Source organism: Dendroctonus ponderosae, unplaced genomic scaffold, assembly GCF_020466585.1.
Source record: "Dendroctonus ponderosae isolate FM_Combo_2020 unplaced genomic scaffold, Dpon_F_20191213v2 Dpon_F_20191213_1, whole genome shotgun sequence".
NCBI lineage: Eukaryota > Metazoa > Arthropoda > Insecta > Coleoptera > Curculionidae > Dendroctonus > Dendroctonus ponderosae.
Genome location: NW_026017110.1, coordinates 62,907,401 through 62,919,770, shown reverse-complemented (window position 1 = coordinate 62,919,770; position 12,370 = coordinate 62,907,401). Strand labels below are relative to the sequence as shown.

General features: G+C 34.9%; 2 protein-coding genes across 2 annotated transcripts in view; both read left to right on the top strand.

The window, feature by feature from the left end:
* Positions 1-2,049, top strand: part of LOC109541132 (neuroligin-like protein glit-1) — a 4,359-nt gene extending 2,310 nt beyond the window's left edge. Inside the window, 3 exon segments of the mRNA XM_048666325.1 lie at positions 9-617; positions 674-789; positions 1,041-2,049. Coding sequence (XP_048522282.1) covers positions 9-617; positions 674-789; positions 1,041-1,320 — 1,005 coding nt within the window. The 3' untranslated portion in view covers positions 1,321-2,049.
* Positions 2,050-3,967: 1,918 nt separating this feature from the next.
* LOC109541150 overlaps positions 3,968-12,370 on the top strand; it is a 51,325-nt gene continuing 42,922 nt past the window's right edge. The window contains exon 1 of the mRNA XM_019909916.2: positions 3,968-4,179. Coding sequence (XP_019765475.1) covers positions 4,115-4,179 — 65 coding nt within the window. The 5' untranslated portion in view covers positions 3,968-4,114. The remainder of the gene's footprint in view (positions 4,180-12,370) is intronic.

The window sequence follows — 12,370 nt, the reverse complement described above, 5'->3', positions numbered from 1 at the left end:
CAATGGAGTTGGTTCTCAGGTACAACTACACGCTGAATCCCAATGGAACTTTCAATGCAATCAAGTACATGTACACTTATTGGCCAGACCCTAACAATCGGACGATGATTAGGGAGAAGTACATTCAACTCTTATCGGACTTTCTTTATACAGCTCCTAATGATAAAATAGTAAAGTTGTTGGTGGAACAAAACGTGCCAGTATACATGTACGTGCTGAACACTACAGTCGAATCTTTTAAACTCCCCGAATGGAGGAAAGTTCCCCATAACATCGAACACTACCTTTTGTGTGGTGCTCCATTCTTGGATGTTGAAATGTTGCCAGCCAAAGAGCGATTTGTTAGGGACCAGTGGACGAACAATGACAGGAATATGAGTCACTTCTTTATGAAAGCATACACAGATTTTGCCAGATATGGAAATCCCAGCCATACGCAAATTCTGGGCATTCATTTTGAGGAAAGCGTGAATGGCCAGTTAAAATACCTAAATTTGAATACTACATATAACTCGACTATTATGTGGAACTTTCGTCAAACAGAATCAGCATTTTGGACGATGTACATACCACAAGTTGTGGGCCATTTCGTCCCTACCTACCCTCCAACAACTGAGGTAGACTACAAATACTTGCCATATATGGATTGCCGATATTTACTATGATGTTTCAGTTTTGGTGGGAGCCCAGGGCTCCGCTTCAGGTAGCGTTTTGGACGATGTCAGGGTTTTGCCTGCTGCTGATAGTCCTGCTGGTGCTTTGCTGCATGTTGTGGAGAAACGCTAAGAGGTAAGAAAGGTAAAGGAATCCATTTACACATTTTCTTGGGTTGTAGATGGTTTCTAACAGTAGTAATAGTAGCTTACACAGTGTAGTTATAACTTACATTGTTTTCTTATTCTGAACTAACAAGCTTTGGCTCATTTGTATAACAAATGAGCAACTTTCTACCGTTTCTCCCGGGAGCCGGGATGTCGTAGTTAGCTTCTTAATTACCGCAATAAAACACAAGAAAACTCATTTAATTGGTGGGATTGCAGATCGAAAGACAGATACTACAATACGTACTTGTACCCTTCCGATACAGAGAACGATGAAGGAATTGAAAACGCCAGAGGACCCGAGGACTACTCTGAAAAGATAAAGTCCCATGTGACCCGATCGAATAGTGCTTCGTCTTTACAAACTGTATCTCTAAAAGAACTTCAAGGATTTGTAACTCCCAGCCCTACTGAAGAAATGCCGCCTGTGCTACAGCAGAGGAGCAAAGTCAGATCAAACTCAGCTATGCTTCAAGGAGTCCCTCAAACGGATGTTTGATGCCAATATCCAATTGGTCAACATTTGAGAATCCTAGTCAATATCATTCATACTTCTCCCCACATTCAGAATTTTATAAAATGCAATATTTATTTGATCTTCTTAAATATTGGCGTTAAATGAGCCATAGTTTATTCAGCGTCAATGGGATTCATGTGAAAGCCGTTATGCATTAACGTCGGCTGAGATGTACACATTTTTATAGTATTATTAGAAACTTCTACTATTAGATCACAATTCTTCCTTGATACGAGCAAAATAGAAATGCTATTGAACCATTTGTTTATGTACTGATGAGGTGCCAACTAATTTTATATTTTGTACAATTTTAAAATTATGCATCGAGATGCATGGAAAACGGACAAAGCTATTTGTCCAATCAGTTTTTAACAAAGACCGAAATGATTTTTTACTGACAACGTAAATAATACAAACAGCCAATAATGATTTTAAAGGTTCATTCGTTTTTCGTGCAGCTCTCTGTACGTAGGTATATATATTTATTTAGATTGCATATCAGTGCAATTTTATGATCGGTTCTTCATGTAGACTCTGTAGAGGACCATTCAGTGTGAAATATTACAAATTTGTCCGTCCAATTGTTAATTGTAAGCTTTTAATTTATTATAAGTAAGTATGTGTTAGAAAGTTTCTCTTAAAATAACGAAAATATAATCACAGACAGCCTTATTGTACAAAATAGTGAATAAAGTGGTGATTCTATTATAATCCGAATTTTTTCTATACTATAAGCGAAAACCTAAAACTATACAATAAAGCGAAAATAAATTCTTCAATTACTCTCAATTGATTCCAAAAATACCTTTCTGTCCAATATGGCGAGCTTACTTTGGAATACGTTTCAGAAACTTGATTCTCTCATTCGTCATTTTTTATGTTGCATATTTTGCGCTGATTTGGAAAATGTCCTAATGTTTTGCTTAATATTTATCTAACCATTGTCCAGTATTGAACATCTATTATAATTTGTTATGAAGAATAATAGACTGAAGGAAAACGCGATATCAGATGGTGATGGTAATGGGAAGCAGCATGTACCAAAAGCGTTGGTGAAGACTGATGTGCCATCGATAATTTATTATAGTAGTACTCGTGAAAAGCTTCGATACGGAAATAAAGATTGATTGCATAACTCACACACAATAACTGGTACTAAATATTTTGCCTCGAATAGTTCATAAATCAGATTGCGTATACAGGGTGATTTACATTGACCGTGCATTAGAAGTTTTCCAACTCCAGTTGTTGTGGAAACTTCAAATTTTGTTTCTGGTAATAACGAGTCGCGCCGAAACCATGTAAAATACATTTAGGTTTACAGGGTGTATGAAAAATATCACCGAACTTCCTTTTTTTAAATATAAATCCCTAATTTTTTTGAGCATGACTGGATTGACCGGCCAATTGCGAGTTTGGCCCATCCTAATTTTGTTAACTCTTATAGTTTTTGATATATATAAATTTATACAAAAAAATGCCGTAACAGGAGTTTATGAAACAAGCTATATTAAAGGAATGGTTCTAAATGCAAGACCCAAATTTGGTAGGTAGGTAGCTGAAAGCCCAAGCTAATTTTCCAGACGATCCTTAGGGTACCCGTTTTGTAGCATGTAGCTTACAAACATTGGCATTAAAAAATGTAAAAAATATTTTTTTTATATGGTCTTGAATTTAGAACCGTTCCTTAGATATAGATTATTCCGTAAACACCTGTAATGGCACTTTTCTATAACAATTTATTAACAACCACAAGTTGGAAAACTTCTAATGCACGGTCTACGTAAATCACCCTGTATACTTTTCCAAAATGGAACGGAGCAGTTTAATAGAAACAATGGGCCTGTAAAATTTATTTATTTATTTAAATAAATAATACGTATTTAAGATATTTTGATTTATTTTCCTAACTGCGTGTAATTGTTATTATATTCCTGGAGCCCAGGAAGGAAAAGAATTTAAGATATTATTTTATAATATTTAATATTTGGAGATAACTCGTTACGATTTGCTGTGTATATACAAAAAAGAAGAAATTTAGGTCTCAATTTACCGTCTATCAATGTATAATGTGTTAAATAATAATTTAAAAAATCAAAACTGGTCGAGTGTAAAAGGCAGGATTTCTCAAACTTTTTTGATAACGGAACACTTTGCAAACCCAGGAGTTTTAACCGAACACTTGGTTTATTTTCAAGTTGATTTCTCTGGAACTTTATTTTAACACCTAAAAAAAAGGTTACCATATTTTTTATGAGTAAATATTCCGCGAAAGTTTAGAAAAACTGGCAAAACGTTACTCATAAAAAATATGGTAACCTTTTTTTTAGGTGTTAAAATAAAGTTCCATAGAAATCAACTTGAAAATAAACCAAGTGTTCTGTTAAAACTCCTGGGTTTGCAAAGTGTTCCGTTATCAAAAAAGTTTGAGAAATCCTGCCTTTTACACTCGACCAGTTTTGATTTTTTAAATTATTTTTTAAGGGTACCTCAACCAGTTCAGGTACCCAAAGAAAAATTCCCCAAAATTAACGAAATCCAGCAAATACAGAAACTAATTAGCGCCTTTAGTAGGAGTATTGCAATTTTAAAGCGCACCTCTTAACACTGATCAGAGTGATCAGTGCTCACTCACTCCTTAACCTATGCGGTACCAGTGGTACCACTCAGCCAGTACGAGTCGCGCGCGAGATTTACGAAATCCACGCGTTTTTCTTTGGTGTCAGTTTTCAATTTATTTTGTGTTGCTTCTATCAAGTGCTAAGGTTTTCTAAACATGATTACTTTATATAGAACGATTAAGGGAACAACCAAAGGAAGGAAAAAACGAACTAATAAAGGGTAAGTTTTTTAATAATTAGCAAAATTTTACCATTTTTATATAAAAAATTTACCCCAATGCGTCAAAATATTTTTACTGAAGAAAACAGCACTACCATTATAAGACTGCACCAAATTTAGTTTGCGATATGATTTAATTGTGCCAAATTAAAACAATGTGCCGCACTGATTAACACATTTTCCAAGCTTGCAACAAAAAATATTACTTGCGAAATTTAATGGTGTGTACAAGGTTAGCGATCATCTTGCTTTTTGAGGAAAGTACATTAAGTGCTTTGTTCTTTGACATAAGCAGCGTGAGATTTCCGATTTTTTTGCCTCTGAAATAGCTCTAAATTGCCCGGTTGTTACGCATTAGGTAAAAAAGTCGATATCTCGACTTAGTCAAGTTTGAATATTCAGCATAAGAAGAAATTCCGGGTCGATCAATAAATAAGTTGCCGAAAAGTTTGGGGCTTGAGGCAAAAGCGCAAAATTAAAAAAATGAGTACAAGAAATATGGGCATGCAAAATAAACGATAAATGCAGTGGAAGCGCCTGATGCAATTGACTTGACTTTTTTATCTGAGATCTCGAGTTGTATATATTCAAAAACTCCGTATGTCCAGCACAATAAAATACCCGGTTACCAGTAAAAGAAAAAGGAAAATCACATTGTCAATCCCCTGTGCCTTGCCTGGATATTAAACACTGACATTTAAATGTGAAGGTTTACTTATAAAATCTCGGTGCAGTTTTTTCAGCCCGCCGTGCGTCCGCTGAAGAATTCTCGGAATGATTTATAAACACAGCGAACATTATCAAAAACAAACAAGGACCATTCGAGTAAAACCTGGACACTCAACCAACATGGGTTATTGACATTTTATTGGTGATTTAACATGGTAGCTCGATGGAATTCTAATTGACAAAAGGCTAAGCAAAAAACATCTTTCATGATCTCTAACAACGCCAGTGGCTACATTTTACAACGCTTTATTTAGCATGCACTAATTCGAATCACGTCCCAAGAAGAAGCGATAAATGATTTTAAGCAAATAATGCCGAAGATGACCATGATCTAATATTGCTTACCGGTAGATGAAGCATCATTTAAAAATTAATTTGAAATATAATTAACAGAATATCGTTTTGAAACGCCAGCATAGCCTGGGGCCGATTCGATGCAACGCGTTACGAAATTTTAAGAAAACGTAATACATATACCTTGGAAAAAACAGTCACCTCTGATTAATCAGTTAAGGAATTTACCAACCTAATGGCCAGGTTACGGTTTAATAAAAAAACTAAATTTATTCATAATAAGTGATTTTTCGATCGAATAACGAGGCTCGAAAAATCTACTATTAACAAAGATGATCGTACCAGATTTTTTAACACTCCATGCAAGTTTGGTGGTGCCTACGCAAGTTCTGAAAACGATTGCAAAATTTAATTCTCTATTGCTACCTCTATCTCTACCTCTGTTTGATTTGAATTGATTCCTACATGAGCGAGATAAAAGCTTCAACCATGACACCTAGATTATATCTGTATGATTCAGATTTGATGATTAAAATATCAGATATTGACCTTTAGAAGATTGCACTTTTGACATTGCCCAAAAAACCCGATATTTATGACTGATGACCCCGATCCCATCCGAAACCTTGTACAAATAAATATCTAAGAAATACTGAAAATGAAACATTGAATTAATTCAATTGATCATCCATCCGGCTCAGATAAACAGTGGCTAAATCAACAATTGCACAACTTCAAGGACCTATTTCGATACACTTTCGAAAGAATCGTCACCTGAAATTGTCAGCTGCACAAAATAAATGAAACGTGTGCAAGTAAGTGCTAAATTCAATTTTGCAATCGATTATTTTTGAAAAAAATTGACGAAATGTTAACAAATACTTTTAGTAAAAATAATAATTGAACAACGTTTTGCCAACCACAAACAGTCGTGGATCTGTCGGGTTGGTCTTTAGGAAACGTGAATACATGCGACAAAAAATCATTGCCGCACAAAAATTAAAGCGTGTCTGCTCGTTTTCAGCAACATGTTGTCTCCTTTATTGTTAGACTCATTGGCCTAGTAATGAAGAGGCATTTTGCTAGAATATTTACATAACATTGAGGGCATGCTTTCAAGACATCTACACAAATTCACCAATTATTTTCAATTGTTGTTATCCAACAATATTTAAATGTATCTGTAAGTTAAAGTGAAAGGCTAATAGAACTATCGACAATTTAATAAACTTGAATACTTATTAATACATTTGGGATTGCTGATAAAAATGTGACCTGAAACACGAATTGGAAAGCAGTAGCATTGACAGTAACCTTATTTAAAACACATAGACCAATTTTATTATGATTAGTATTCAGCGGTAATACGTTAATATGTAGATACCCATTTAGAGGTTCGTACTATACGTGGATCTTATTGCATTAGAACTGTTTGGAAACATCGATGTGACAAAACAAATGTAAAGTTTGATGATTCACACCATCGTTTTGTGAGCTTGACTTAGTCAATTAATTTTATTCACCAGGCTCATATGCCAACGTACTTTTCGTTTGGGTAAAAATTGAAAAATACTTTAGGCTGATTAAGTTTGATCAGCTTCAGCGAACTTTGCCTCAGAACTGTTGAATTATTCAAAAAGCTCGCATGAAGGAGAAATAAATGAAAATAGCTGCTTGATAAACCCGTATTTATTGAAGCAGACGATCCCAATAGCAAATTAATTATGTTAGTAGATACAGTATAAAAGTACCTACGAGCAATTTTTAGAAATCGAAGCAAAAAAGACGTACAATTCTATTTCAACTAAAGTAATTGAAAGCACAAGTGTTTACATACATTAAAACAGCCATATGTTGTGTGTTCTAAATCTAATCCAAAGCAAGTCCACCTTATTCTGAGCCATAAAAGGAAAGCGATGATATTTGCAGTGATAATCTATTTTCCAAATACGAGTATACATCAAAGATAATCGGTGTTGCTTGCTATAATTAAGCATTTATTAAGTAATTATTGAGAAATTCTAGGTCAAATAATGAAAACAGCTTTATCCTGTTACCTGCAGATAGTACTGTTATAATTTTAGCATGCATAAATGCTGTTCCAAATAATAGCATTATTTCTCCAATTATCTAGCTTTCAAGACACGCAACTCGAATGCCGTATTTAGGGAAAACTATTAGAACGTTTCATATACAGGATGGTTAAACTAACATAGATGAAGCGTAATAAACTCTCACTAGTATTAAAAGTCGTGCAAGACGGTCTGATTTGTTGAACGATAAATGAAGTCATAGCTTGTAAATTTTGAATGAAGATAAAGCAGAAAACAAGAAGCAAAAGAATTTAACAGTGCACAGCGGGTAGGCCTTTATGAATCCTTGGGTTTTTTCTTTGCCATATTTATGTTATATGTTCCAGTCATAATGGCAATATTGCTTCTTGGCATATCAGGATGTAACCAGGAATTATCGTTGTTTTTCACCTAGATCTTGATATTTTATGACTTTTAAAAATTTTTTAATGTCCCTTTATAATCAACGATATGTATACAGGGTGATTTATGTAGACCTCTGCAATAGAAGTTTTTCAACTTACAGATGTTGTAGAAACAAATTTTGGCATTGGAAAAAAATGGCATTACATATGAGTTAAAATCAAATCCTGGGTTCTTCAGTCATTTATTGTCTATTTATCAATTAAAAAAACGTTTCGGTGTTTTCCACCATCATCAGTTTCAATGTGTAGCGTTGTTGCTACTTTACGCCTTGGCATGTATTTGGAGTATTCATTTTTCTATAAAAATTAATATATAATTGAAACACAGTCAGGAAAGTACGTACAATTACATATGAGTACGGACCAAGCCATATGAAATTAACGGTTTAAAATTCAAATCCCAAATTTTGGTGTGTAGCTAGCTGAAAGCTCCAGCTAACTCTCCATATGACTTTAAGGTATCAATTTTGTAGGATATGGGTCCATGCAGCCTACAAACATTGACATAAAAAATTGTAAAAAATCAGTTTTTTTAAATTGCTCCTACTTACTTTTTTGGTCCTGTTTAGTTTAGTTTTTTATTGTTTAATCATGGCAACATTTTTAAACAGGACCAAAAAAGTTTGTAGGCGCCATTTAAAAAAAACTGATTTTTCCACTGTTTGGATATCAATGTTTGTACGCTGCATGCACCCATAGGCTCAAAAATGGACACCTTAAAGCCATATGGGGAGTTAGCTGGGGCTTTCCGCTAGCTACATACCAAATTTGGGCTTTGAATTTAAAACCGTTAATTTGATATGGCATGGTCCGTAACCACATGTAATGCCATTTTTTGATTGCCAAAATTTGAAGTTTCTACAACAACTACGGTCTACGTAAATCACTCTGTATATAATATATGTATGCATACATATATAATACATTTAGGCTAAGGTTGTCGTATTATGAAAAGCCACAAAAAGATTAACAGCTTGAAACTCAATCAGTAAGCAACATTATAAGATTAAATCGAAAACTAGGAAGATTATTGATTACATAATACACTTCAACGATTATAACTTAACATAATCTGGTGTAATGGCATTCACTATTAATGTGTATTCAGATCTCCATCAACGACCATCACCAGGAGAAATTTTATTTGAAGAAATGCTTAGCAAGTTACTATTGAAGATTGGCGAATTGCTTAAGCTTTGACTTGAAATCGAGAGGTCTAACAATTGGTCGTTAAAAGTTCGACGGATTTGGCACACTACACATCATTCGAATAGTATCATTAATTCGCTTTCTTCAGGGGTTCTGTAGAAAGACATAAATAAATTGCCTAAAAATAGTTAATTGTGTAATGTATACCCTTTTCACCCAATCCATTATATCATGCATCAGATGAGCAAAAAAATCGTGAAGTATCAACTAAAGTTAGTTATTGTTCCTCTTGTTGAGATATTAAGTCTTCACACAAAAGTGATGTTGCAGATTTGAACGAGGCGGTTTTTTTCGGATCCTAATTCCTAATTATGAATAGGCGATATTTAATAATAGCTTAGAGCAATGAAAATAATTTGTTGCGAACTTGGCACACTTCACTAAATTTTTTCTTAACTGGGGCAGTTTCCTAAGAAAAATTGCTTTTTTTTAAATAACTGAACTTGACCAATTATTTTACTGTTCACTGTTTCAATACCAATTGCGATTGACTCTGTTACGCGAATAAAAATTATTCGGGTTTTTAAGTTTAGCCATGATTTGGAAACGGAATTCTAATGAAGCAACGTACTTTCCGAGGAATGAAGAAATCAAAATGCGAATAAAAATATTTGGGTAGAATAGCGGCCTGCAGCAGCACCCGCCTCATATGCAAATGAAACCATCGACATGGTCCTGGTGACAATTGATTTGCTGATCGACATTTAAAAATTTTCAGTTGTTGAGTTGCCCAAAAAGTGCATTGCTCCCACGAAAAAGATTATTCACCTCAAGACATCCCAATTCATATCTTTAACATGGCCGAAATAATTTGCCTTTGCACATTGTCATTGCTGAAATACGAGACTTAAAAAGATACTTATGCCACTCAAGTGGTTCTCTCCACTCTTGAGGTACTGGAGGTACCCTAATCGGCAAGTCATTTCGGTATTAGTAATACACAATGCAGTTTAACAGTTAATTAGCATAAACATCTTGATGGAACCATATATTGTATGCTGTATGACGCCAAGTGGAAAACACTGAAAATGTACCCAAAGCAAACATCCTCGTAAATACACCTTTTTTAGCGGCTATAAAAAGCAAATGCACAAAAACTTCGTACCACCAAAGCCGTTTTCGATTATTATTTTTTTTTGAAAGAATCGAAAAATGACGATGCAGAAATCTGAGATATGAGAAGTGCGATGCTATCGCTTAGGGTGCATCCGGACAAATGAAGCATTGTCAAAAAAATTACAGGTAATATTATTTATGTCGATGACTTGGGTATTATGAAAGGTACCGAAAAGATGCAAATTTAAGAGCAGTGATTAAGTCGAGTATTATACGTTGCAGGCCACAGCCTTAATGAGTGCGTAGAAAATATTAAGGAACTGTACTCATACGGAGTTAATTGCCATTAGCTTGAGCTTTAATTGGCTTCACATTTTTTTCCATGCAAAATTTTTATTTTTTTGCCGGGCACACATTTTTAACTCTTTGTGCACGTTGTGTGTGCCATGGTTCTTGGACGCATAGTGGATGCCGCACATTAAATACCTATTTTTAAATAATATTCTGGATGACCAGTAGTAGTAAAATTATTAGTAGGTATACGAAGATTGCCATGCAGCCATGGCTTAAGTGCTATTTCCTTTGCCTTTGGGCGTTGCCTTCTAATTATTAAAACATTCCAGGAATTTTTTATTTTTATTCAAATTTTGATAAATGTACCGAACAAGACGTGCCTAGCCAGTAGGCTGCGTTGCAAATCGCTGCTTGTTGTTACGCAATGACACCTCTTTTGAAATGTATACTTATATGTGTGTAAATTATTTGCTTTTAGTAATAAATAGTCGGAGATATACATACTGAATACTAATAATGATTTTGCCGGCGGGAAAAATCTGAAATTCATTGCATTTCGTGGTACAAGATATGCGATTAATCAACACCAGTAAATTGCCGCGTTTCTGCGTTTTATTAAAACAAGTCTATGAATTTGTTTAATAGACTTTTCCCTGGTCAACGAACTTGATAAGTGGCCAAAAATCCCTTTGAATTCGCATTTATTTTCTAAATGATCTGAAAGTTGAGTGCAATGCAATATGCACTTTTTATACTCATATAAGTCGTAAAGGCGCAAATGTATCTGTTAATAGGCTTCGTTTTTTTCAAAAAATTATAAGCATTGGAAATGAAGGAAGTTTGGTAACTGAAACTGTGTTTTAATTGCGGCTCTAGTGCAGCTTGAAAGATCGATTATTTTAAGATTAGCGTGGAAAATTGTTTTCAGTATATTTTGAGGTACTTAAAACAGGTCTGAGGAATTCAAAACATGCTGAGTTGATGGAACATTTGAATATCATAATTAAGAATCTTGATGCTCTTTAACGCGAGCTATTAAATGTTGCCACATACTTAGTAGGAAGTTAATGAGTTATTAATTATCGAAATTTAAACTTCTGGAAAATAGCAGTCTCATATTGTTTCACAACGGTTGTCAGTGTCGGAGCGTCGGCCAGAGAGCTGAGAGGGAGCTATTGGCTTATTCCACTGGCTTGCGGACTCATGTTTATAAAAGTTATTGTTTTTAAGTGGCAATTATGCAAATTTCCTATAAAGAAGACTGAAAATGCACTGTCCGAGATGCACCCGAGATATAGGACATTATGAAAGTAGCTCACGTTGATCGCTCAAGGTTGGCCGATAAATATTAAATCTCAGTCATTTTACCGTATTATCCGCAACGGTAATTATACTGATTTGAATGTCATATTCATTTTCTTGCGGCGTTTTTCCATGCCTGTGCATTATTAATTCATAAATTTCTGTGGCACCTACTCGTACATAGTTAATCAAGCGATTATTGTCCTTTATGAAGGTCCTTCGATTTATGTTCCCGATTAAGGAGGTAGCTGAAAATTTGAATATCTTCACAGCTCAAAAATCACTTACTCTCCTCTCGACTTTAGCCGAGATTAAGGAAAACAGACCATGACGAGGAAAACCGTTAAAATAAACAAAAGTAAAAACTGGACCTTAAAGGTAAAAACCGAAAGTGGTACCGGTACGCAGTGCTGAAGTGGCTGCACATCGATCGCACAGTTCCAATCGAAAGCGAAATACAGAAACGGGTTCTCCATTAGGACACGACTTACGTTTTAGTCATTGGCATTATTTACGGGATCTCTCAAGAAACGAGTCGAGATGACTTTTTTGTTGTGATAACTCCGAAAACAACTCCAATTTAAATTTATGGCGTGCGGACTTCGACGGACGGTGGTCCTGCTTTCGTTTTGAAAGCACAGGACAGGGGCTTCTGGCAGGCATATTTTCGTTTTCCTAATGATAAATTATTGTATCAAAAGAGATAGACTTTCGAGGCCATTCCTTGAAACAAGTGGGTTTTTCGGGTTTTTAGGCCGTCGTTCGGTAGAATTTCTTCTTGACGTTTCGCAAGCACGTGTGGCTTGCATC